A 25,998-nucleotide genomic window follows, 5' to 3' on the forward strand; every position below is an offset into this window, starting at 1 on the left:
ATGGGGTGGGGTATCCAGCGCGGCTGCTTGCAGCAAACGGTAGCAAGGACTAAACCCATTGCGTCAAGTCGAGTGTGTACTCCCTGGTTCCAGCTACGTTCCCTCTTGCCATGCTCCCCCAAGCTTAAGCGTTTCTTGAATCCTAAACCTCGCGAATTGACCGTCGCCTCGCTGGAGATCGCGTTGGCCAGCCATGTCATCCTGGTATCCCTCCTGGCTACCGCGCCTTTCGTCATTTGACTTCACCCTGCCCTCTGCCATACAACGTCGTTTCTTGTCATTCATCCTCAAGCAGACCCTTGGCCACTTTCTCAAGCCAGGTCAACTGGATCTCCATCAGATTGATTCTCAGATTGGTTCGGGCTACGTCCAAGTTAAAGACCTTGAGCTAGACAACAACGTACGTGCATCTTCTGAACCTTCTTCCGCATAACTCGTGACAATGAATGAAAGGCCATAAATACTCTCCTATCAGGCTTGCCACTTCAGCTTCACAATGGTTTCATAACCTCTGCAATCGTCCGTGTTCCACTACCCAACCCTTTGACATCGAATGTCGGCCTGTCCATCCGTTCATTACACCTCACCTTTCACGTCGCACCTCATTCGCCGCTCTATGCTTTCGAACCTGATCTGACGCTTGCCAAATCGGTGGTTTCTGTCGCTGAGACTTTCGTACACAATGAGCTCTCCACGCAGGAAGAGGAAGACCTCCTAGAGTCTCTCCCACCCGAAGTGACTATTTCCCAGAATTTGCCTGGTGGTTTGGAGCCCGTCACCACAGGAGAGCAGATTAACGATACAGATCCTGCCGGTGTTTCCCTCTTTGCGACGCTCATAGAGTCACTTATGGCTAGGTTTGAGTTCAAAGTCGAAGATACTAAGATAACAATTATTTATCCTGGCCGCGGAAGCTTCACCCTTGCTGTGGCAGAGCTGACGTATGGCGCCACAAACTCTGAACCTCCTCGTTCAGATAGTAGCCTTGCCGACAGTATCGAACAACCTGTTAGGTCGCAGAAGTTGTCTCGAAGAATCAACATTTCGGGCATCAATATAACATACCGCAACTTACAACCGTCAGAACATCTATCAGCTAGTAATTCAGGGAAGGATGGATGTCAGATTGATACGAGGTTCCCAGCTCGCACGGAGCTCGACACGGATTCCGGCGAGGAAATAGACACCCCAACGTCTGATATTGACGAAGAGACACAGATGATGATGAGCCAATCCATCATAGGACTGCCGGAGTTTAATCAACCTCCATCCGAATCTTCTTGCTCACCCAGTGGTAGCATGTATGAAAGCGCCATAACCCATCATCCAGAAGTCAACCAATCGTCGGGCTCTCTAAGGGCAGCTCCAGCTGCTGAAGACGAACTCGTATTGTCGTTCGGAGATCAGCCTCTGGTTATATCTATCCAAACACCAGCCATTTTGGATCGTTTCATCAACTCTTCCACCGCCTCAAGTCAGGCGACCAAGCCAGGACATGCGGGAGAAAATCTGGTAGCTGATCTGAAGGTTGGACCCATAGCGTGCGCCTTATGCCCTCATCATGTTCTTTTAATCTGTGGAATATTGGAGCTGTCGGGATCAAGCAATCCTTCACCCTCGAAGCCCAAGGGCATACCGCCGTCCGGCGGACCAGGTATTGGTTTCGAGGTGAATGCCAGGCTTGGGGGATTGTCTATCTTCCTCTTGGGAAATACGGCATCTCGATACCTGAGTTCCGGAAGTCAGATCTTCAGGACACCATTCAAATCGCCCCAGCTACCAGTTGCATCAATGCAGCTTAAGATAGAACGAGTGTCGTGTTCATTCCATCGTTCTTTCTTGCATCCACAGCCCGGCAAATCACCCAGCCCTGCACGACAACCAGGCAGCGCCAAGACAATTTTCCGCTCTTCGCTACGCGTTGATATTGATGATGTCTCGATTTATGCTTTCCCTGCAATATCCCCTACGACCACTACCCGGGAAGATTGTCTTGCGTATCCCATTTTGACCATGGATCACGCGCTGGTGTCAAAATCAACACCACAACCTTCGCGGCCCCGCACTGGTAGCATTGGCGATGCATCTGCCATTCCAAAGTTTGCCACTGCAAATTGGGACCAATACGGCAAACAGCATATGGCAAGCAGCGTCGGCGGACCCAAGGGCGGAGAACACAAGGATACTGCAGTGCTTGTTGAGGTTGAGAGCCACTTGGAGCCTTCTCAGGCAATAGCCCGCGCAAGGATAGCGCCGGTACATGTATTCTGTGACCTAGATGTCCTCCTGAATCGCGAAGGGTGCAACTTGATTTCGCTAATCGAGGAAATTCAGCATGCTTTTGAACCCGCAAACCTGAACGATAGTTTCCGGTCCTCAGACTCAGAATCTACTGCCACAATCGACAGTCCTATATTACATTCTCAGAATTTGCGCAATCTAAGTCCACGTCGATCGACCCATGAACATGGTTCTGGGAATCATGATGCTCTAAACCTCCAGTTTAGTTCCGCCAAGTCTCCCAATTACGATCATCAGGTACGCCCACCTTGACGAGCCTTCCAAAAGCATCCGTTTAACATTTGGTAGGACAACGTTGGCGTGGTTGATGCAGTGCAATATAATGTAACTTGTCCTGTGCTGCGATTCGATCTTCGTTGTGGACCTCCTCCCAACCGAAGTCCTCGCTCTGGCTCTCTAGTGGCTACCGTCTTCGACTTTGGCCTTACGAATATCCCTTCGACCGTCCCCGACAACACATCCGCTTTCCATGGCTATGTTCCTGACACTCATCAGCGTAACAATGAAGGCGAATTCCATATATGGTGTCAGCGAGCTTTTCTAGCGTACTCGTTGATGGGAGAATCTCAGGCTCCAATATTCTGCTCTTTGGGCTCTCTGGTGCCCTCTGGGGGCGTAACAAACACACTGAACAGGCACGGAATCTCCTTGTCCATCTCTTTGCCTTTGACGCTCAGGTTTTCCCGATCATCTTCCATGACGGAAGTTGCTCCTTTGAAGTCACACATCAGTATCCATGTACCCGCCACCGATATAATCCTAACCAAGCCAGCTCTGGATGGACTACAGGAACTAGCCGATGATCTGTCCCAGGCTACTGGTCGTGTCGCGTCCAGCCTTGACCAAAGAGCTGGGGCATCAGGGGGACCATCTCAAGGATCGTCAAGGATCGTCAGCCCAATTATGGCTGAGAACGGAGTGACGAGGACCACCGCTAGCGCTACATGCGGAGAAGGTGAGTGATACACTGGCTTGGGCTAGCATCTCCCGACAGCCCATAGTGTTCGTGAGGCTCCTTGTGCCCAGACAGGATAATGCCATTCAACCATTGGATGTCACGATGTCTGATGTGGTCGTCGATGTCGAGCTGGGGCGTGATGGAAGGGTTCGAGATTAACTCTTGAAAGATACGGCCATTCCCTGACGATCACCTAGGACGATAGTCGATTCTCGCTAGCAATCGTAGATGCGCAGGTGGAAAATCACTCACTCTCCCAAGAAACTTCTCACCTCATAACGCGCACACCCCCTGTGTTCTTGGTTAGTTTTGCGCCCATGTTACACACGCGCCATTAATTGTTCTGTGCAGGGGGGTCAGCAAAGGGCAATGATCAACGTCGACTTTCGATCTACCGTTGTATCCTCAACGCGGGGGAAATTGTCCACCATTAGCCTCGACTTATGGGAATTCACCTTGGTTGTACCTCCTGAGCTGGAATGGGTGTCAAGTATCACGCTTTTTGCCAAAGCTCCCCCAGGTGTCAGCTCACTTTCCAACACTATAATCCTGCGTTTTCATCTTCATACCTTTTCCAGGTTTTCGAATCCGTTGTCCCAGCTGAACGCACCACTCTCCTGGTGAACATCAACGATGGCTATATCAAGATTCTAGCACCCTCGCACCCGGGAGCTTGTGTATATCTCATTGACGACCTCACCATTTCTGCGAAACTGTTTGGAAGTTCGAAGAAAATGGCTTTGAGCGCTTCACTGGCGTCTTCGTCCCTGTTCTTTACTGACGCTTTGGCTGACATATCGGAAGTCCAAGAAGACCAGCAGTCTATGTCACATCTTACTAAGCTTAAGGTAGGGCATCATCTTTGCCCGGCGAACCCGATTGATGTTGTTCAGCGAGCAGGGTATGCCCTGATGGGCGAGGCGAACCAGCTTCAAGTGGTGTATCATACAAATCCGGGTCAGATACCTTCATCAAAGGTCAGAATATATATTGTTATTTCGACTCATACTAAAATCTTAAATAGGTCGACATCGAACGGTGTGATCTCCGAATTCATATCTGCGCAGACACGATTGCCGCATTTGGGAGCTTCATGATGAATGTTACGAGTGCTTTTACTCCAAGTCCTTCCAAGGAATCAACGTTCGTCAGAAGCTGCTAGTAACATTTTTGGTAAATTTAACTTTGCCTATAGCGTCTCTACAAACGACAGTCACCGAACTCAGCAGGCTAAGCAAGATCTTAGAGGTGATGCATATTCGTGTGTCGGGATGGGGTCTCTAACTAGTGTCATAAATCCCAGTTTCATTTGATGAAGAGGCATTCCGCACCGCCCCAGAACTCGGGACGGCGCCAGACATGATTCGCGATGACCTACCAACGAATTTGGATTACTTGGATGCTTCCTTTGGCGCCGCTGCCGGCTTGCGCGAGCTAACTGAAGGCGACTTGGCCGACTTCACGGATACCCAAACATTCCCACCCTCTAACCAAGCGCCAGGAGTAGTCTCCAACGTTGGAGGAGAGACTGTACGGATCTTGAAGCCATTTCAATTTGTAGACGACTATCACCAATCGCTGCCGCCGGATATGTCGGATGGAGCACCAGGGTATGTTTTCTGTTTTAAATCTTGAATGTCAATAAAGGGGGTCTGTAGTGGCTCTGAGGACATCGACGTGGACATCCAGCTTTCGCACTGCAATATTGCTCTACTCTTGTATGATGGTTATGACTGGGTTCGCACCCGCAAAGTCATCGAACAAGAGGTCAGAGAAATGCGCCATCGACTCGCCAAGATACGACAACTGGTAGCGTCTGGTCAGACCGATCATGGCGTAGGGGACACAAGCACGCTGGTTTTTAATTCTATCCACATAGGTTTGGAGCAAGACCTTGACGTACTGGAACCTGGGGCCATCATATCTGCAATCGACGAAGAGCTTAATGGAGCAGAGAACGAGTCACAAAGTTCTTGGCAAACTCTGCAACAGCCTGTCCACTCTCCCAACAGTTCGACCAAGAGCACTTTTGGGAGGCGTCTCGTGCGATCCAGAGGGCCTGTTATCGAGATCCGTCTGTCAAATGCAAGTGCCCGAGTTCAGCAATTTTTACCCAGCAAAGAGACCGTGTCTCGCACCCTCATCGTGGTCGAGAACTTGGAGATACTTGATCATGTGAAGACATCAACTTGGCGGACGTTCTTGACGTCTTTGCGTGCAGATACACGGGGCAACGTTCGGGAAACGGATTCCAATATGGCGCGCATTGAGCTTTTGACAGTGAAACCAACGCCTTCTGAGTCTTCGGTCGAAGTTAGACTTCGTGTGCGTTTGTCCTAAATTGCTCGTCCTTCCATACTTACTCGTCATGATGAAGGCTAAGATACTCCCTCTGCGACTCTATGTCGATCAAGATGCGCTAGACTTCTTAAAGAAGTTCTTCAGCTTCAAGGATCCTGATGCTGTCGTCGAACCCACAAAGTCGGACGACGAGATATACATTCGTAAGTATTCATGATGCAATTGAGCAAGGTCGCTGATTCACTGCATGCAGAGTCTGCTGAAATTTTTCCCATAGGCATCAAGCTTGACTACAAACCTCGTCGGGTGGATTATAGAGCTCTCCGCGAGGGCCGGACGATTGAGCTAATGAATTTCTTCCACTTCGATGGGGCAGAAATGACACTCCGCCATTTGACACTGAAAGGAGTAGGTGACCTCACCAAGGCCTATCAAGGGAGAAACTAATTGGCGCAAAGATTACAGGATGGCCAAAATTATTCGACCTTCTGAATGATTTATGGACTCCAGATGTGAAGGCAACACAACTTGTGGATGTCATTTCTGGTGTTTCGCCGATACGCTCGGTCGTAAATGTTGGCTCAGGCGTTGCTGATCTGGTCCTTCTTCCTATCGCGCAATACAAGAAGGATGGGCGTGTTGTACGTGGACTACAGAAGGGCACGAAGGCTTTCGTCCAGTCCACGGCGATGGAGGCCATCAAACTTGGCGCACACTTGGCAACTGGGACCCAGGTCATCCTCGAGCAGGCTGAGAACGTGCTCGGGGGACAGTGGCAAGATCAAATAACAGCTGAAACGCTCGCACCATTTAACGAGGAGCAGCTTACAGAAGCTTCACCCGAGGAGATCAGAAACACCATCAGCAAGTATGCTGAGCAACCCGCTGGCATGACGGAGGGGATGCAACTCGCCTATAAGAGTTTGCAGCAAAACTTCCGCTCTGCCGCGCAGACCATCCTGGCTGTGCCAATGGAAGTATATGAGAACTCTGGGCAGGGGGTATGTTTGCGGTCAAAGTTACGCTTCATATTCTAACCAGACAATTATAGGGAGCCATGAAAGCCGTGGTACGGGCGGTGCCCATTGCCGTTCTCAAGCCTATGATCGGTGCCTCCGAAGCAGTCAGCAAGACCTTGATGGGTCTTCACAACACCTTGGATCCCAGTGTACAACTAGACAATGATGCCAAGTACAAGCATCGGTAACCAGTCTCACGAATTCTCCAACGCCATGCATGCATATGAATCACCCACATTTGTAATTTTTGGGTTCAGTAGCAATATTTCCATGTAGACTAGGCCAGCAATATTCCATTCACAGTTCACAAGTGCGATGATACATGGTTCATGCATGCAATTGGTGAATAATGCCTATAAGATAAAAGTACTAGGTGTGTACACGTGGTGAGTAGAAGTACGCATACTTGGCAAACACTCAGTCTATCTCCATTCCCATCGAACGACCCTCTCCCTGAACAAGCGCGCTCCGTTTGACAGGAACTTTGATCTTTTCTCGTGTCTTCTCTTCGACACTGACTGAAGGCTCTACAAGGCTGAGAGCTTCTGTCTTTGCAGCCAACTTCTTGAGCTTGTGAGCTCTTTGCTTCTCGCGAGCAACTGCCATTCTGATTCGACAAGTTAGCACGGGAGCAGAGCGTTTTATTGGCCAACGCACCTGTGTTTCCAGAACGCATGCTCTCTTCGCTGCTTGATCTCGCCAATACGCTTCATAGCCTTCAAAGTCGTCTTTACGAGCTCGCGGTCGTAGCGAACAGGAACATTTCTGCGTTTCTCGAAATCGATTGTCGAGTCCTGAGAAAGAAAGATATTTGTAAGCGGAAATGGACTCGGGGGAGCATTGCGCACGATGGTCATCTCCTTCCCGGCAGCCTTCCTGAACGCCTTCGTCCATCTCACTTTACGAGGATTGCGCTTCATCCTGATAGGAGATCAGTCAGTGAATCAAGGACGTTATAAGCCACATACTTAAAGTTTTTGTGGCATCTAATAAGCTTGTTAAAGAGAGCACTGGGAAAGGTGGAAGCACTCACTTTGAGGTGCAGAATCGAAAGACTTTGGCATCGTTGCGGACAAAGGCCGAGCCTGCATCGCTGATAGTAAGTCATACGTTCCATAGATATTCAGTGCACTTACCATGTCCTGGATAGACGTTCGTAGAGCAGAAGTAGCACTTTTCAATCCTCATGGCTTATGACGGCTGAGTCTAAACTACATACTTTTGTAATACCAAGGGAAGGAGTTGCTCGGCGCCGGCACTTGCCGCGCTACACTTCCAGCCCGAGCCTCTTGCTGCATATCCCTGTCATATCGACTTGATATCGACCTACAAGTTGTTTGCATCTTAGATTTGTAGTTGACACTGCAGCGGAAGCAGCCGCTATTCGGACTCCCCGTTCGAATGTCGGGTTTTTCTACTGCTATAAACAGTATTTTGTCAATCTTTCGGTGTCGCAAGGTACGCACACCATGGGTTACATTCTATTCCTATGGTCAGCAATAATCCTACTACGCCGTTTCTGTGCCTGTATCGTCTGCATCAGACTGGTACTTACGCTGGTGCGTCCTTCACAAATAATTTAACAGATTCAAGTGACTTGGGCTTCAGCGAATCGCGCTGCCCGAGTTTTGCCCATGCATGACTGGTACCGGACTGTTGTTCCGTCTCAGTTGGCGACTATTATCATGCTCCTCTGGGCTACCAATAACATCTCGTCGTTTATGAATCCTTCAGCTTCCATGACTATTCCAGTGAGTTGATTCGTCATACTCTAAAACAGATACCAGGTAATACAACGACGAGATACCCTGGTTTTGATGTAAATAAATAAATAAAATAGTCCACCATGCATACGTAGACTAAGCGGCATACAGATCATCGACCACTTCCCCAGCACGTACCCCGACTACACTTAATAGCGTGTCACTGAGGCCATGTGTTTCCTCCTCACAACCTTGCAAGTATATCCGCCCCTTGAACGGACTCGCGCCGTCCGCGATAGCTTCCGCATCTCGTGGAAGGAGGAGACGGTAACCGCGAGAGATATAGAGGGTCTTTTCATACCGCGACTCGTCTGGTGGAAGAGAGCAGAATGCCGGAGACGGGAGATCGCTAGAGGCGCTTGTGGAGGTTGGCGAAGAGCTATCCGTGTCTTGGTCTCCAGAGCGAGTCAAGCCGCCCTCTAGCATTTTCAACGCCAATTTCTCAGCGACATTATTTGTTGTGATTGAAGGCTGGCCGTCATGCTGCTCCGCCTCCGACTTCAGGCGTATTGAGTCATGCAAGGTGCTATCAATACCGAAACGCTTGCCGACGTTCGACGATGTGAGGAGTTTGGCCCATGAGCGGCGTTCGTAGCCGGTGGCGCAAACGATAGCATCGTAAGTGGTTTCATGGATGTCGCCGGAAAGGACGTTCTGGATTATGACAGCCAGACCCCCTTCTGAATGTTCGGCAGATGACAAAGTATCGGCTGATAGGATGTTGGAATATGTTCGAATTGTCAACTGGGGGTGAGGAGATGCGTTGGGGCGTCCCTTGCGCCGAGCTACGTCCTCATCAAGTTTCTGATCGTATATCACGTCGTAAAGCTAGAGGTTGAAGCGCATAAACAGAGCGATCCCTGGTTCGAACAAGCAAACTCACTGTGTCAATTGTCCTCGGGTTGACCACGCTGTAGTTAGTGTTGTGATACTCGGAGCGGACGATACGCCGAGTGCCCATGTCGGCGAAGCCAAAGACCATATCAGTCCCTGGACAGCATGAGATTTCAGGTATCTGTAACATAAGGAAAGTGCTTACTGTCGGGGTTAAAGATTTCATTGGTAAAAGGAGAGTCGTCGCTGGGTTTTAGAGAGCCCGTTCGAATGATCATATCCAACTGATGTCTCTCCTGTCCCGGCTTGCTACTTAACCGAGAGTGAAGGTCGAGGAGAACCTCGGCAGCTGATTGACCACCGCCTACAACGGCAATGCGGAGAGGATTACCGTCGCCTTTTTGCTGTCTGACACCGTCCAGCAAAGAACCTACGCGGTGCAGATACGCCGAGCTGTGGATGACGAATGGATGCGATCTAGCCCCTGAGATCGCCTGGGGGAACCTAGCATAGCCACCTGGAGAGATGACGATGTTTCCTACCATGAAAGGTCAGTGGTAAGACTCGAACGGCGTAGGACCTGACGAACTGCAGCGACGGATGATGTGTTCACCAGTCGAGAGCTTGGTGCTGTGGACCTCGATCGTGCCTGATGAGTCCTCGTTGATTGCTACAACGTCTTCGCCGAAGGCAACGTTGACACCCCGCGATTGGACGTAGTCGGCTGCCCATGCAAGGTAGTCGGCGTATTCCTTTCGAGTCGGGATAGTGGTTCCTTTGTTGATGAAATCAATAAGGCGATTCTGGGACTTGAGGTAGGCTATAAAAGTGATGGGAGACTGGGGAGAGCGGAGAGTAGCAAGGTCTTTGAGGAAGCTGTATCGAACAGGGGCTAATTGAAGGCACAGTTTGAGTTTGGTGAGGACAAACTTGCCTGATCTGCATGCGTGCGTCTGGAAGAAGCATTCCAGGATGCCACTTGAATTCGTCATAACGCTCGATGAATAGGACTTTGTCAAGGGAGATGTCGCCGGCCTGCACGTGGAAATCGAAGTGAGCAGTTGTCCTCGGAGGAAAGAGGATGTGAACTTACGGCGGTACTTTTCTCAAGGAGTGCGCCGGCAATAGCAAGGTTGGATGGGCCAAATCCGAGGCCCAAGACATCGTACGTCTGCTGAGCGGAAACCATAACGGTGATGTCGAGGAAAGGGAAGAAGGGATACGGACTGGGCACCACGGAGGTGGATAATTAGTCTTTATACGTCTGAGGCAGGATCGGTCGGTAGAAATGGATGGGGTATGAGTCGTTGGGACAAGCGACCAACGAGACGGAAGGTATGACCGAGGGGGGATAGATCAGGACAAGCATCTCGGGCTATTCCTGGCCTGCGATTGGGGCGTAGAGGGGCGTAGACCAATGACGAGAATGAGTTTTGTCAATTGAGAGTGGATGATGATCATGCCGCGCGTGGATTAGTTATAATCCACTGTGCATTGGTGATAGAGACCAAGGGTGTGGATAGGAGCAAAGTAGGCAAGTGCAATCAAGCTCACCTTCCTCTCTGCTCTCTTGTTGCCTGAATAGATAATCGGCCCAGACCACCTGCTTCTTGCGGAATGCTAGCGGAGACGGGCGGCTGCTGGCGGGTCAATGCCGGGTAAAAAAGGTACGTGGTTATGATATACGCCAGCTGCGATTCGTAGTACGTCAAAGTACGTTGCGGCCCCCACGCATCAGGGAAGGAGAGATCGTCAGATTTGGTTCCGCAGTGTTTTGCAACCAAGGCAGATGGACATGGCGTCAGTCGCGCGCGAGCCTAATCTCACTTCAGCCCGGTCCAGTAGTGCTGCCCCCAGCCCCGAACCAAATCAGCCAACTTGGCTGGTGTCGTCGGGGCCCTGCTCCTTCACAACCCAGTCTGCTTCTCCTTATAAGCACTCCTTGAGCTGTCCCGCTCAATCCCTCCACCTTCGTTCTATCTCCCCTGTCGCTAATGTCTGTCGTCACAGACGCGTCTGCCTCGGAGGCGCATCGGCCCGGTGAACACCTCTCTGATTACTCTCCCCGCCATCTCCCAGACCTCCCCTTCGTCCGCCGCATAGGTGACGCCGACGACCATTCAGCATGCGTTACTCAACCTCTTGGCAAGCAACTACTGGCTGACCAATCCCTCGACCTCCACGCTGTTACCCTTGCAGCCCTGTGCCGCATCCTTGCACTCTACTGCGGCGTCTCAGACGTCCTTCTCGCCCTCGACTTCGACAAAGAATCTGATACCTTCTACCCCATTCGTGTCAAATGGAATGATGACACCCCATGGAGCACTCTTGTCTCCGACGTACATGCTTCTATATCCAGCCGCACCCTTCCTCGTCTATCCGTGTTCACCGCTCGCGACACACTTGGTCTCGACGCGAAGCAGTGGCCATTCATTTCTTCCATCCACCTCCATGCATCCCAGAGTGACTGTGCTGCCCCTAGTCCATGTCCGCATTTCTGCATTAATCTTCCGCGGGAATACATCTCGTTCCACTACCTACCCAACCATGTTCACCAATCTGTCGCGTCACAGCTCGTGTCCCAGGTCATCGCTACCGCGGTAGATAGAGTTCAGCATCCTCAGTCCAAGTTTAGCTCGGTCCCATCGCTTCCGCGCCACCTGCTTTCTTCGGTTGAGCGCCTATCTCCAGAGGAGTGTGCGTCGCATTACAAGCACATTCCTCCAGTCCGTATTGTCACGGACTTCATACTACCACACGTCACCGAACGGCCCAATGCCACCGCAGTGCAGTGGTACGAGACCCTTGATGAGGGCGACGAACCTGCTGAAGAGCTAACTTATTCGGAGCTGCATTATGGTTCAAACAAGATTGCGCGTTGGCTAGTATCGCTGGGCGTACGGCCGGGCGATCGAGTTGCAGTATCTATGTATCGTGACGTCAGGTTCCACCAGATGCTCTTCGGTGTCCTCAAGGCTGGAGCTTGCTACGTTCCGGTAGGCATTTGTCTTTCTGCTCCTAACTAAATGACCCTCACTGTCAACAGATTGATCCTGAACTCCCTTACGAGAGGAAGTCGTTCCTTGCGAGCGATTCTGAGGCTCGCGTGGTACTGACTACAGATCACTTTGAGATATTCTCAGACAGCGCTGTGGATACGTCAAGCGCGGACGTTCGGCACGCCATCGACTTGATGAGCGACTCCGACTTGGATATTGCCACTCCAGAGGGATTGGCTTACATGCTCTATACTTCTGGTCCGTCACTCCAGACATCGCTTCATGCTGGTCATTCAATTCATTCTTGAATCGTTGATAGGGACAACTGGGAAACCAAAGGGCTGCCTCCTGACCCATGAGGGATTCGTTCAGGCGATATGGGCTTTGAGCTCGCTTTCTGCCGATGTTCGCATGGACGATGTTAGAAAAGGGAAATACTTAGGCGTTGCTTGTAAGGTTCACATGCATTGGTTGTGAATGGTACTCACACTATGTATACCAGCGGTCGCTTTTGATGTCCATCTTTCGGAGACCATGGTGTCCTTCTCTCTCGGTATGACTATCGCTTGTGCTCCGAGATCGGTTCTTCTAGAGGACCTCCCATCTTTCATAAGCGAATTGAAGGTCACACATGTCGGCATTGTGCCGAGCCTTATCGACGCAACAATGGGTACCGTAGAAGACACGGACGACATGGCTTTGAGGTTTATTGCGAGCGGTGGGGAGAAGATGAGCGATACGGTACGTTTTCCCCTTGTCGCCATGTAGTTGCACTAAAGTTTGCTGGGATTAGATCCTTGACAAGTGGGCAAATCATACTGTTGTTAGGTTAGCCAACTTTTATGGGTAAGGACTGGTTCTTCTTGAAAGTGATGGGACCCTGACCATTGCAGTCCGAGTGAGGTCACCATAGGTTGCGCCGCGCGCGTCATGGATCCAGCTGTCCCAAAGTCAAATATAGGACCAACCTTTGCGAACGTCTCTTCCTATGTCGTGGACGAAGATCTCAATATACTTCCACGCGGCTGTGTTGGGGAACTCGTGGTGGAGGGACCTCTTGTTGGCAGAGGCTATCACGGGCGACCCGACCTGGCTTCTAGAGTTTTCCTAGAGTGGCCGTCTCCAGGGCAAAGGTCGTATCGGACTGGTGACCTAGTGCGAATGATGCCGGATGGTACTCTCGAGATTATGGGAAGAAAGGACACTCAGGTGAAGCTGCGTGGAGTACGTATAGAAGTCGACGAGATCTCTTCTGTGTTGAGGCGTGCAGCCACAACGGTTGTCCCATCTGCCAGTGATACAGAGACTGTTCTCTCCTCGCATCCGAAGATAGGTGGCGGAAGCGTCCCTCAGCTCGTGTCATTCGTTGCGTTGGATCCATCGGTGCCCGTCCAAACGAGACGCAACACTCGTCCTAAAGTTGTGCAGCCGCCTAAGGGTCTCCTGGCTACTTCCCGAGAGGCATTCGAGAAGCAGCTTGCCAACTACATGCGCCCGTCGCATGTCATTCCAGTCGACTTCTTGCCTCTTAACCCGAATGGCAAGACTGATGCTAAGGTGCTTGCTACCATGTTCCAGGAACTAGACTTCGATACCCTCATCGACCTCTCCCGCGAACCTTCGACCGCATCCGAACTGACGACCGTGCAACCACCGTCGCATCCGTCCACCCCCACTGAGGAGGCGCTGGTATCGATTGTGAAGGCACACACTGGCCTCACATCGCTCTCTGTCGACTCGAATTTCTTCGCATGTGGTCTAGACTCGCTTTCTCTCGTCCGCGTCGCAGCAGACATCACGCGCGAATTTGGCAAGCGCGTGTCGATGTCAGAGCTGATGGCAAATCCTACTATCTCCGGCATAGCATCGTATGTGGATGAGTCTGGCCAGCCGAGGATCCGAGTAACAGACGGGAGCGTACTACGGCAGTTCAGGGAACGTTGGTTGGAGGAGATTGAAGACGCCTATTCCAGGGATAAGGTCGAGGAGATTTTGCCTGCGTTTCCTGTGCAGGAGGGGGTGCTCTCTAGTTTGGATGAATCCCCGAACATGTTCGTTCAGCATGTAGTTATCAAGCTTCTGGACGCGAGCAAGGCCCCTCAACTGCGTGGCGCTCTGCAGGCCGTCATGAACGATGCGCAGATCTTACGGTATGTAGAATTGCTCCGGTTCATGAGTGTCCCTCATTTTTCCTGTTTGGACTACAGGACGGTCTTTCACTTTGGCGCAGAACTTGTCCAAGTCGTGTTGCGTCCCAGTGCCGTCCGACTTTCTTGGCGAGAGCGGTCGGTTCCCGACATTGAGGAATCTGCTTTCAGCGACTGGTTTTTTGCTAAGGAGGCGGAGCACATTTCCGAGGGGGTCAACAACGATATATCCACGCAACCACCGTTCGTAGTGCATCTCTACTCTGCTCCGACGTATACGTGCATCGTCCTTTCCATACAGCACGCGCTTTTTGACGGTATATCCCTACCACTTCTTCTCAAGCGGATAGACGACGAGGCTGCTGGGCGACCTTCTTCAAAGGCTGGCGAGCTTCGCCCAGCTCTTGAGGAGATTTCGCGCGTCAACCCTGCTGACACGCAACGTTATTGGTCTACGTACTTTAAAGGCTTCGAATGGCTCTCTGCGTCCGAGCCTTTGCCTTTTACCGAGTCTCCTAAACGCAAGCATATCTCGTTCAAGCAGTCCTTATCATATTTCAAGGAGAAGATGGCCAAGCACGAAGTTACCTTACAGGCGTTGCTTTCCTCTGCCTTTGCCTATCTGCTAGCGTCGAGGCTATTCCACAAGAACGATGTGGCATTCGGGGTGAGTTAAACCGTGTTGTAAGACGCCATCGTTACTCATCCAACTTAGGTCATTCGCTCTGGTCGGCTGTTGCCCGTCGATAAAATCGATGAGTTACTGTGTCCAACGATTTGCATACTGCCCATGCGCTTCGACTTCAATCACAGTGATAACATCCTGCGGCAGGCACAGCAAGATATCTCCGCTTCTGTCCCGTACGAAAACGTCCCTCTCGGAAAGGTCCAGCGGTGGATTGGTGCCGGCTCAGGTTCCCTGGAGGCCTTATTCTCTGTGTCAGCGAAGGATGAGACCATCTATGATTCATGGGAGGTTTTACACAGCGAGTTACCTCAACCTGACGTACGTGTCAAGTTCTAATCGCGACATGTCGTTTCTTAACTATTCGCAGTTCCCCTTGTCCGTCGAGATTGTTATGGATCAGAAGGCAGATGCCTTGACTCTGGAGGCTGCTTACTATGACAGCTCCCTGTCCTGTGATATCGATTCGCTGCTGGAAGACTTCGAAGAGACAGTGATGCACCTGCTCGCTCGAGGGGGATCCGTGGTTCCTACCAAAGACACAGGCTTCGTTACATTCAAGGCCACGTCGAACGGGCGACAGCTTACTGTCAATACCTCGTCGGAGAAGTCACTCGATACGCCTCCCCTCACAAACGGAGGTTCTGTATCCAGTTCACCTCCGTCAACTCCCGTCGACCGACCTCAAATCAACAGCCCTGACACGCTGAACGGCAAAGCAGAGGGTTCCATACCCGTAGACGATGAGATCCAACGTTTACAAGGCATTATTGCGAACTTCTTCAACACGGAAATGTCGTTCTTGACGGAGGAGACCTCCTTTATCTCTCTTGGACTCGATTCCATACGCTCAGTCGGTTTGTCTCGCCGGCTCAAGAAGGAAGGATTCCAGATTCCTGGAGGCGAGATCATCAGAAATCCGACGATATCGTCCATCAGGGCGTATCTAGCTAAGTCTGCGTCCCATCGTACAAAGCAGAGAGAGTCGGAAGCAGCTGCAGCATATCGCAAGCGCTGCGCTGAACTCAGCAAGAGCCTCGAAATTTCTTCCATAAAGCTGAAGCCTGACGACAAAGCGTCGGTTCATCCTGTCACTATTTTGCAGGCTGGTATGCTGTCCCAGGTGAGCCATTTATTGTATTTTACCAATACGGCATGCTGATACCTTCGCAAGACGGTTGGCTCTGATGGATCCCTCTACGTTCATGCATTCCCTATGCGACTCTCGGAAGAAGTCGACACCGAGCGACTTAAAAACTCTTGGCAGCAAGCCACACAGTCTATTGATACACTTCGTACTTCCTTCCACTTCCTTGCTGATGAGGGGGTATGGACTCAAGTGGTGCACTCTCGCTGGGAGCTCAACTGGCGCGAAGAGGAATACGATCTGGAGAAGTCACTGCTCTCGATGCTCTCTGAGCAGGTATCCTCGGTCAAGTTCGCAGATGAGAATGCCTTCCGCGTCCCTCCTGTGTTCCTCCGTTTGCTGCAGTCGAAGGATAAGTCATCACGTCTGCTAGTTCTGATCCTACACCACGCTCTTTACGACGGCACTTCCATTGCTATGCTTTCTGACGAGGTTCAGAAGATCTACCGGGACTCCCAGCTACAGCGCACGCCATCTTTGGTAGACTTCCTTCCACGGATCATGCACGAGGAGCAGGAGGGGACTCCGTTCTGGACTGAGCGTCTGCAGGGATATTCGGTACCTCGTCTTGCCTCTATTGCTGAAACCGCCAAGTCTCAGAACGCTGTCCATCACGTTGAATTACCGTCCGGGAGTTTGGACAAGCTAGTTCGCTACGCTGCGGTCACACCTCAGACTGTTGCCCAAGCTGCATGGGCGAGATTCCTGTCCATAGCTTATGGCACAGAAGACGTCCTCTTCGGACACGTAGTCTCAGGCCGCTCGATGGAAGGGTCAGAAGATGTCATCGGTCCCATGCTGGTAATTGTTATTGCATTTCGCAGTGAAGTATGTTTGGCTTATGTTTCATCAGAACACTATCCCCTGCCGAGTCAAGTTGGAACAGCAGATATCGAATCGCGATCTTGTTCGTCAGATTCACGAGAACAACACTCTCAACATGCAGTGGCAACATGCGTCGCTACGCGCAGTTCAGAACAAGCTGCAGGTGGCAAGATTATGGGACAGTCTTTTCCTGTTCCAGCCCAATAACGAAGAGACCGGCTCCTCTCTCTGGGAGTTTGTCGAGGCGGAGCTGAGCGATTTGGAGTACGATGCCCACGTTCAGGTAAGGCTAATGTGATGCCATATGAGTATATTATTTATCTTGACCGTTTCAGTATCCCATGAACGTCGAGTTCTACCAAACCGACACTGGCTTCGTGCTGAAAGCTGTATCCTTGTCTTCCTTCATGAGCGCTCAAAATCTCGGCGATGCTTTACGACTGGTTGGGTCACTCTTGCAACATATCGTACAAGAACCAGACCACCCCCACACGACCTTCGAAGCTCCTACACGAACGTTCATCACTGCCATCAACCCGGATTCCAACGTGTCGTCTCCATCTCCTCAGGATGAGTCGCAAACGAGCGATCAGCCATTGCCCGAGTTCTTGGATATCCTCTCGTCCATGGCGAACGTTCCTGTTTCGAGGCTCAACCTCGACAGATCTCCAGTTACTCTCGGGATCGACTCAATCACGGCCATACGCCTGAGGTCGACGTGCAGAAAGGCGGGGCTTGTTCTAAGCATCGGTGACATTGTTAATAGCAAGACGCTGCTCGAGATGACGAAGAAAGTCAAGAAAAAGCCTACCACCTCATTACCCACCAGCGCGTCTTCGACACCTTCTCCTTCAACGCCGCTTACTCCAGGCTCTTTGAAAGCATATGACGTGTCTGAGAAGGATATACCTTCCGTGTCTCAAAGATTCCCTCGCTCGCAGGCTCGCGACATCGAGTTCATCAGTGCCCCAACATCTGGTATGAAGTGGTTCATCTCAGCATGGCAGGCCAGTCAGAGGACCAGATTCCAAGCCGTCTTTGCCTGGCGCCTCGGGGATCACGTTGAGACAGAACGTCTACGGAGCGCATGGAATACGCTTCTTAAACACCATCCTATCCTGAGGTCGACGTTTGCAAGCCCGAAGTCGGGAGGTGACCCTCACATCGTCACTTTCAAGGCCTCAGATGCGGTCTTACGTGGGCAGTGGCACGAAGATTCCGTCAACAGCGACTACACCGAAGGGATGCTGACGGCCAGGATGGGAGACATTTTGGCAAACTCGCTTCCTCTGCACTTGCCACAGGCCAAAGCGTTCCTCTACCAGACGAAGACTGACCGCCACCTCTTGATACGTCTGCATCATTTCCAGTACGACGCGTGGAGCATGCGTATGCTTTACGACGATCTCGTCCGTATATACCATGGGTCGGCACCCTCGTCGTTTGCAGACCTACCCACTTTCCTGCAGGAATACAAGGCGACAGACGATCAAGCGGATCAGCAGAAGGAGTATTGGAAGAGACTGTTCGGATCGTTGAAGCAGCCAAATTACTTTCCTTGCCTAGCCGGCGAGAGGACTACCTCTCCGCGTCGAACCATTATCAATCCTGTCTCCACTACATCGCGAACATCTACCCTAGTTAAACAAGCGCAGTCACTCGAGCTCTCAGTGCAGGCAATCTTGTTGGCATGCTGGGCACAGGTGCAGTCATCATTGACACTCACACACTCGGCTACGTTCGGACTATGGGATGCTGGCCGCACGGTTGCTATCGACGACATCGAGAACTACGCCCTCCCATGTGTCAATGTCCTTCCGCTCCATGTCGTGACTGGAAAGGACGGAATCCTTACGGTCGCAGAACGGGTACAGAACGAACTCCGCAGACGAAGTGCCACCATCCAACAAACGGATCTGCAAGACGTCCACATGTGGGCGGGGCGGAGCGACTCTCCTCTGTGTAACGTTTTCGTAAACGTCATCAAGATTGCGAAAAACAGCACAACTCTTGCTGTCGAGGATGACACTCTTCGACACGTTAGGGTAAGATCATGTTATTCCTCATGTAAAACGCCCAGCTAACGAGTCCCAGGTGCCTTACGGTTTACCTCCAGAAGTGACCACGCCTGACGAAAGGGTCTTGGACAAACTGCGCCTGACAAATTTGATCAGAGTAAGTCTTCCATCTACCGAGTCCTACGTGTACGCATTGACCCTCGCCTCAGGATGACATTACCGTCGACATAATCATTGATGAAGACAGCGACCGTGCAAGCATATCTGTTGACTGCGCTGACTATATCATGAACGAAGAACAGGCTACAGAACTTGTGAATCAATGGTCTCGAGCAGTAGAGGAGTGGTGTGAGGAGTTACCAAAGCCAGGATTTACTTGTAGAATTATCTGATAGAATTTATTTGGACGCATGTATACGACATCTTATAACATCTCGCGGAAGTCTTTGTATCAATAATCATCTCCCCGTTTGTGTTCAACGACCTTTGCGAGCCTCCTCTAAGCATCGAGTTTCCAAGCCCCGCAGCCAAATGACTTCTACATGGCCCTTTCGGAGATACTCGACACCTTTGCATTCAACAAAGTCGGAAGGTTCTCCTACTCCAATGATACAACGTCGGACTTTTGCTTCCACGAGCGCATCTGCGCAGGGAGCAAGTCCAGACGTTCTGACAGAGCACGGTTCCAGAGTAGTATACACGTCCGTGCATTGAAGGATCTTATCGACATTGACATCCGTAACATCGGGAAACAGAATGTGAAGGTCTGACTGGGATAGGGAGCGCGCTTTCGCGAGAGCGTTGGCTTCGGCGTGGGTGTTGCCTGGCAGTTCCCTGGAGAAGCCAGTCGAGAGCACGACTGGTTGTGCGCCGGGGCGAAGACCACGGGCCACAAGGATGCAGCCCACACAAAATGCGGTAGCAACTGGCTGGCATTTGGCTGCTTCCCGCAGGGCCATCTCCATGTAAACCGTGTGGTCATCGGTGGTCGATTCCGCCATGTTTCCGACTTGATCCCGGTAGCTAAGTAATCAGGCCCAGGAGTCGAGCTCGAGGGTCATATTGGCACCGCCACAGGCAGGTGGTGACTAAGCGGCAAAGTCCGGCGGTGTGCCAAGAGGGTTGTGCGGGTTTGTGCAAGAAGGTGAAAGTACGAGTCTCGACAGCTTCGTAGCTTGACTCCCCCTTCTTTCCTTCCCTCATGTCCTCCCCCGTCCCAGACACAGCAGATCGTCACGTTGACGAGGACGAGCCAATGGCCTCAATCAACGGCGGCGATGCCCACGAAGAAGGCGAGACTAACATGCGAGACCCCGAAGTCCCCTCAGACGACAGTTCCGAGGAACAAGAGGATGACGAGGAAGAGGAGCGGAGGATACGCGACGGATTCATAGTGGACGAGGAAGAAGAAGAGGAGGAGGAAGATGACGAAGAGGAAAGGAGGAGGAGGCGCAAGCGGCGAAAGAGAAAACATCGCCGCCGAGGTATGTTTCGATTAGTGGCAGTTCGCCTTACGTGTCTTAATATCATTTCCACCCAATAGAAGAGGGGGAGGAAGATGCTCTGGAGGAAGACGACCTTGAGCTTCTTGAAGAGAACACAGGAACCTCCTTCAGAAATCGTCTTACGCGTCTCCGTCGCGGTGGCGAGTCAAGCTCTCATTCTAAACGGAAGGCTGTCGTTGAATCGTCCGACGACGACTTGGACAACGATGACCTTGAGCTCCCTCAGGTCCAAGACATCCAGCGGATCTGGGACGACGACCGTGGTGGGGGGCGTGATGAGGAGGAGGACATGGATGACTTCATCGACTACGAAGACGATGTAGAAGGCGCTGACGAGCAAGAACGTGAAGCGCGTCGACTGGAGAGAAAGAAACGCGAGCGCGAACGACGGAAAGCGTTGGGCCCGAATCAACTCGCCGGAATTGAAGCAGAGTAAGTAGAGTCTCTGTGGGATGTTAGCGAACTAACGAAGTGTGGTGAAGCGCTTGGGATGAAATCCATGACATCTTCGGTGATGGTCATGAGTACGACTGGGCGCTGGCAGGCGACGACGCGTTGGAGCTGGACGAAGATCACTTGAAAAACGAGACGAGATATCAAGACGTACGTCTTTCCCGTTCGACTCAGGATGTCGCTTACGCTACTCCAGGTTTTTGAACCATCTGAGTTGCGCGCACGTATGCTGACAGAGGACGACGATCTAATCAGAGCTCGGGACATCCCTGAGCGTATGCAGCTTGCTACCTCGTCTATGTCTGATTCGGCTACTCTCGCTCTAACCTCAACGCTGACCGAAGCGGATATCGATGATGCCGCAATGTGGGTGACCGTGCGCCTTTCTCCCCACAAAACCCGCGACTTCTTCAGTCCGGATGGGCCATACCATCAGTATATGCAGCATCTCGTCATGGCTGTGTCCTACGCCCTCCGATACCTCTTCGTCCACGAGTATGAGGTTCCCTACATCTGGACCCACAAGCGCGACTACATCTCGTACTTTGAGAAAACAGACATGAGGACACGGATCGAACTTATCAGTCTTCCCGAGCTATGGCGCATCTATGCTCTTGGTCAGAAGTACCGCTCTATGGTGGAGAGGAAGCAGGCGCTCAGCGTGGCGTACCAGCGGCTTGGTGTCCAGGATGACTACTTTGAGCAGAACATCACTCCAAAGGTGGACAGTGTGGAGGTCGTGGCTGACGCTACGGAATGGTTGTCCATGCGGTACAAGGTGCAGAAGAAAGACGCACTGGAACTTCACTTCCACGACGATGACGAACAACCAGAGGGTCGTAAACGCAAAGCTCCCAGTAGGCTATCCGCTTATGAAGTTGCAAAGAAGACCATCGCTTCCAAGCTTGCAGAGGTATAGTATAGTTAGCAATGTTAATACTTGTTCCCTTACTGAGCATGAGCAGGGTTTTGGTATAAAAGCTCACGAAGTCGTGCTCAACTTCGTGTCCAGCAACCAAACACACTTCGTCGAGGATCAGGACCTCAACCCCATCGCGTTTGCGGAACGTTTCACTGAACCAGAGCAAGGCATTGCTTACGCTGGTCCTGAGGAGCTATTGCGACGCGCGCGCATGATCCTATCGACGGAGTTGGGGAAGGACCCAATACTTCGTCAAGAGATACGAGAGCTCTTCAAGCACGAGGCCGAGATATCGGTTCTACCAACAGAACGCGGACTTAGTAAGGTCGACGAGCACCATACATACTTTGTGCGTACTGGTGTAAGTGTGATCGGCCTTTGCTGACTGTTATCAAAACCAGAACTTCAAATACCTTAGCCACAAGAGCATCGGCCTTATGCTCGACAGTCCGCAGTTTTTAAACATCTTGGCGGCTGAAGCAGAACTCCTTGTAAACGTCTCTATCGTCTTACCCAACGATGTCAAGGCTCGTTTCGAGCGACGCCTCATGGATGCCTTTTCCTCCGATAGTTACAGTGACACAGCCAAGGCATGGAACGCTGAGCGCTCGCGTGTAGTAACCGAGGCCATGGAGCAGCACCTTCTTCCTGTGGGTGCTAAGTGGGCTCGCGAATGGCTTAGAGAGGAAGTCGAGGATGCCCTGGCGCTTCATTGTGGTAACGAACTGAAATCAGTAAGTTTCTCAAAATACCTTCATGGTCTATCGTTCATCTATTTGGCCACAGCGCATCGATATCGCACCGTTCTGCACGGCAGACATGCAACCAGGAGATACGTGCTCTGTTCTTGCCATGTCTTGGGGTAAGGGTGACCCTCAAAAGGACGCCATCACTATGGTGTTTTTGGACGAGGCCGGTCGCCTGCGTGAGCACACCAAGATTGATAACCTGGTTGACGAAGACTATCGAGACGAGTTCCTCGATATCCTCAAGCGGAGGCGACCTGATGTCATTGTCATTGGCGGCTTCAGCATGGCTACAACGAAACTATCTTCACGTGTTAAAGATATCGTGCATGGACGACGTCAACAAGAAGGCCCCCCTACAGATGCATGGAGCCAACCACAGGCCCCCGCGCCGCCAAATGAGCAGGCTTTCAACATCCCAGTCATCTATGTAAATGACGAAGTTGCTCGCATCTATCAACATAGTCGTCGAGCTGCCGAGGAGTTCAGTGCTCTATCCTCCATAGCGAAGTACTGCATTGGACTTTCACGGTATGTTCAAAACCCGCTGAACGAATACGCTGCCATGGGATCGGATATCACTGCCATTGCACTTGAAGAAGAACATCAAAATCTGGTATGTCCATGAAGAGTTTTGTTCTTCTACCCGCTAATGATTTCCCAGGTGCCTAAGGAGAAGCTTCTGTTCGCATTGGAGCGTGCTATAGTCGATATCACGAACAAAGTTGGCGTAGACATCAACCGAGCTGTCAACGAGTCATACTACCAGCACTTGCTCCCCTTTGTTTGCGGTCTTGGACCCAGGAAGGCTCAAGTTTTAGTCAAGAAAATTGCAGCTATGGTTGGTCTGGAGCTTAATTACTGTCGCCACCACTCACAGCCTTGCAGGGAGGCAACCTAGTCAATCGAGAACAGTTCATCAAAGCGTCACTACTTACCACGAAGATTTTCCTCAATGCCGCTGGTTTCCTCCGCATCACCAATGACCCAGACATGAAACCCGCCAAGGGTCGTCTCGCCGATGACGATGTCCAGGATCCATTGGACGACACTCGGATTCACCCAGAGGACTACGAGTTGGCTCGTAAGATGGCCACCGACGCCTTGGAACTTGATGAGGAGGATATACACGATGAACACCCCTCGCACGTCGTTTCATTGATCATGCGCGACGAAGACAACGAAAAGAAGCTGAACGATCTTAACCTGGACGAATTTGCTGTCAACATGTATGAAGCAAACGAGGATAGGAAACGGCATACTCTCAACGTCATTCGCCAAGAGCTTCTCAGGTCATTCGCCGAACAACGAGGACCTTTCCCGCTCATGAAGGAATGGGATGTTCTGACCATGTTGAGCGGTGAAACCCAGCGTACGCTGAGGATGGGTTTCATCATCTCTGTTCTGGTTGTGCGGCTGACTGCCAACTTTGTCTCCGTCCGCTTGGACTCCGGCATAGAGGGTGTCATCAACATCGAATATGTCACGGAGGAGGGCAATATTCACCCGGACAAAGTGCTGAAGAAGGGTCAAACCATCGCTGGTGTTGTTGTTGATGTCAAGTTGAACCTCGACGCTGACCAATTCTACGTTGAGCTCTCTGCGCGAAAGTCAGACCTCAACTCCGGAGATGCCATCTTCCGCCGTGTCAAACACGATGAAGACTGGAACAAAACACAGTATGAACGCGATGTGGAAATGCAAGTTCGTAAGAAACGCGCGGAGGTGGATCGTACCAGACGGGTCATCAAACATCCTAATTTCCATAATTTCAATGCTAGTCAGGCGGAAGTGTACCTGGACAAGCAACAGCGTGGGGATGTCGTCATCAGACCATCCTCGAAGGGTATAGACCATTTGGCTGTTACGTGGAAAGTCGAAGACAAGCTGTATCAGCACATTGGTAGGTCGTTCAATAGACCTTGTCGTTATATGCTAATCATGTGTTAGATGTTACGGAGATCAACCCCGATCCCAGTGGGCAAGGGCTTGGCACTCTCCTTGTCGTCGACGAGAGGCACCAATATGCTGATTTGGATGAATTGATCGTAAACCATGTGCAAGCCACTGCGCGCAAAGTTGAAGAGCTAATGGCACACGAGAAATTCAAGCATGGCCCTGAGGATGAACTTCGTGAGTGCACGCGTCGTTGCGTCAGAATTTGCCCTGAAACTGTCTTAGATCATTTCCTCAAGAATTTTGTCGCGGCCAATCCATCAAAAAGTATCTACGGCTTTACGCTCAACCGGCGCAAACCAGGGCATTTCAACCTTTGCTTCTTGGCTAACAAAAACGCATCGGTTCAAATTTGGGTAGGTTCAGTGTCCCTTCGAGTGAAGACCCAAACTCATCCTCTCATAGCCTGTTCGAGTTACGCCCGAGGCTTATTGTTTATTTGAAGCTGAAGTCGCTGGAGTTCCGGAGCTCTGCGATGCTTTCAAAGTCAGGTGCGATATCTATGGCAAAGTCTCTGTTCGGCCACATCTGACGAATGCTCAGGCATCTCCATCAATCTCAAAACCTTGCCGCCGCCGCCGCTGGGGGCAAAACTCCTTATGGAGCTGGTGCCCGTACGCCAGCTCGGACACCTGGCCATGCAACTCCCGGACGCATGTCCGTCCGTCAGCCTGCACCTGCCCGGACTCCTAATCCTCATGGATCTTACAATGTGCCTCCCGGTCCTCAAAACGCCCCTCCCATTCCTCCTTACGGGGGTATGCCTCCACCACAAACAAATTATGGCTACCAGACACAGCCCGCTCCGTTCTCTCGACCACCACCACCGTACCCACAACAACCATCCGTTCCCCCAGGCATGAATCCCGAACGTGCTGCCATGATTCAGAATTCGGGAGGCTGGGCTCAGGGTGGGTGGTAACGCATTGTAGTATTTTCTTGTCTTTCGCACATTTTACGTAGATTGCTATCCTATAATACATAGTGTTGTTATACATGCATGACAAAGAAGTCTGAAGCTTGAAGATTGGCACATAGGGGCTGATGACGGATGACGTCATGCGTTCTACGTACCATGCCCGCACCGCCAGGATAATTGCGGGACTTGCACACAAATCTCACTGTGACATTCATGTTGGAGACGCAAGATATCGAACTGGAAAATATCCAAAGGCCCCGTCCTGAAGGAAATGCCGAGGGCGATTGTCGTGACAACCCAAGCGGCAAGCAGCCAGTTCAAGTTGAAGACGCAACAATTTCCTCTTGGGCATGGACGGCAGCAGCCAGGTAGGCTTTTGTCTTGTCATGCACCCAACCTTGGCTGAACGTTATGGATGTTCTTCGACAGCTTAGGCGCTCTGTCCGCTTGCCTTGTACTCTTCCCTCGTGCTATGTTGATGTTCTCTGACGAATCCACAC

The 25,998-nt window shown here is 51.3% G+C and overlaps 5 protein-coding genes across 5 annotated transcripts; 3 read left to right on the top strand and 2 right to left on the bottom strand.

Annotated features, from left to right (window-relative positions):
- Positions 1 to 15: 15 nt before the first annotated feature.
- CONPUDRAFT_134956 (uncharacterized protein) lies at positions 16 to 6,887 on the top strand. The gene is made up of 16 exons (XM_007766523.1): positions 16 to 400; positions 454 to 2,538; positions 2,590 to 3,256; positions 3,303 to 3,406; positions 3,457 to 3,561; positions 3,611 to 3,781; positions 3,838 to 4,107; positions 4,153 to 4,236; positions 4,284 to 4,402; positions 4,455 to 4,507; positions 4,563 to 4,869; positions 4,918 to 5,584; positions 5,637 to 5,763; positions 5,814 to 5,968; positions 6,019 to 6,561; positions 6,612 to 6,887. Exons 1-16 carry the CDS (start codon positions 194 to 196, stop codon positions 6,765 to 6,767), a joined length of 5,820 nt encoding a protein of 1,939 aa, XP_007764713.1. The 5' UTR covers positions 16 to 193; the 3' UTR covers positions 6,768 to 6,887.
- Positions 6,888 to 7,220: 333 nt separating this feature from the next.
- CONPUDRAFT_47995 (uncharacterized protein) lies at positions 7,221 to 7,767 on the bottom strand (the record flags this gene model as incomplete). The annotated part of the gene is made up of 5 exons (XM_007765861.1): positions 7,221 to 7,373; positions 7,428 to 7,500; positions 7,548 to 7,565; positions 7,613 to 7,664; positions 7,716 to 7,767. 5 exons carry the CDS (start codon positions 7,765 to 7,767, stop codon positions 7,221 to 7,223), a joined length of 348 nt encoding a protein of 115 aa, XP_007764051.1.
- Positions 7,768 to 8,320: 553 nt separating this feature from the next.
- Positions 8,321 to 10,390, bottom strand: CONPUDRAFT_79827 (uncharacterized protein). Its single transcript, XM_007766093.1, has 6 exons — positions 10,270 to 10,390; positions 10,111 to 10,211; positions 9,766 to 10,052; positions 9,382 to 9,714; positions 9,226 to 9,332; positions 8,321 to 9,170 (listed from the first exon to the last, which is right to left on the bottom strand). Exons 1-6 carry the CDS (start codon positions 10,363 to 10,365, stop codon positions 8,439 to 8,441), a joined length of 1,656 nt encoding a protein of 551 aa, XP_007764283.1. The 5' UTR covers positions 10,366 to 10,390; the 3' UTR covers positions 8,321 to 8,438.
- Positions 10,391 to 11,128: 738 nt separating this feature from the next.
- CONPUDRAFT_117672 (uncharacterized protein) lies at positions 11,129 to 20,010 on the top strand. Its single transcript, XM_007766524.1, has 14 exons — positions 11,129 to 12,172; positions 12,223 to 12,433; positions 12,495 to 12,626; positions 12,678 to 12,916; positions 12,969 to 13,021; positions 13,069 to 14,325; positions 14,383 to 14,989; positions 15,038 to 15,328; positions 15,378 to 16,130; positions 16,182 to 16,955; positions 17,008 to 17,262; positions 17,315 to 19,024; positions 19,074 to 19,154; positions 19,207 to 20,010. The coding sequence occupies exons 1-14, from the start codon at positions 11,171 to 11,173 to the stop codon at positions 19,387 to 19,389; spliced, it is 7,548 nt and encodes a 2,515-aa protein (XP_007764714.1). The 5' UTR covers positions 11,129 to 11,170; the 3' UTR covers positions 19,390 to 20,010.
- A 290-nt stretch (positions 20,011 to 20,300) lies between these two features.
- On the top strand, positions 20,301 to 25,272 carry CONPUDRAFT_48733 (transcription elongation factor Spt6; the record flags this gene model as incomplete). Its single annotated transcript, XM_007765907.1, has 12 exons — positions 20,301 to 20,481; positions 20,544 to 20,934; positions 20,985 to 21,105; positions 21,152 to 21,868; positions 21,918 to 22,226; positions 22,279 to 22,611; positions 22,664 to 23,239; positions 23,288 to 23,464; positions 23,512 to 24,526; positions 24,574 to 24,756; positions 24,805 to 24,935; positions 24,985 to 25,272. The coding sequence occupies 12 exons, from the start codon at positions 20,301 to 20,303 to the stop codon at positions 25,270 to 25,272; spliced, it is 4,422 nt and encodes a 1,473-aa protein (XP_007764097.1).
- Positions 25,273 to 25,998: the final 726 nt, after the last annotated feature.

The sequence above is a fragment of the Coniophora puteana genome (genome assembly GCF_000271625.1).
Source record: "Coniophora puteana RWD-64-598 SS2 unplaced genomic scaffold CONPUscaffold_2, whole genome shotgun sequence".
Classification (NCBI taxonomy): Eukaryota; Fungi; Basidiomycota; class Agaricomycetes; order Boletales; family Coniophoraceae; genus Coniophora; species Coniophora puteana.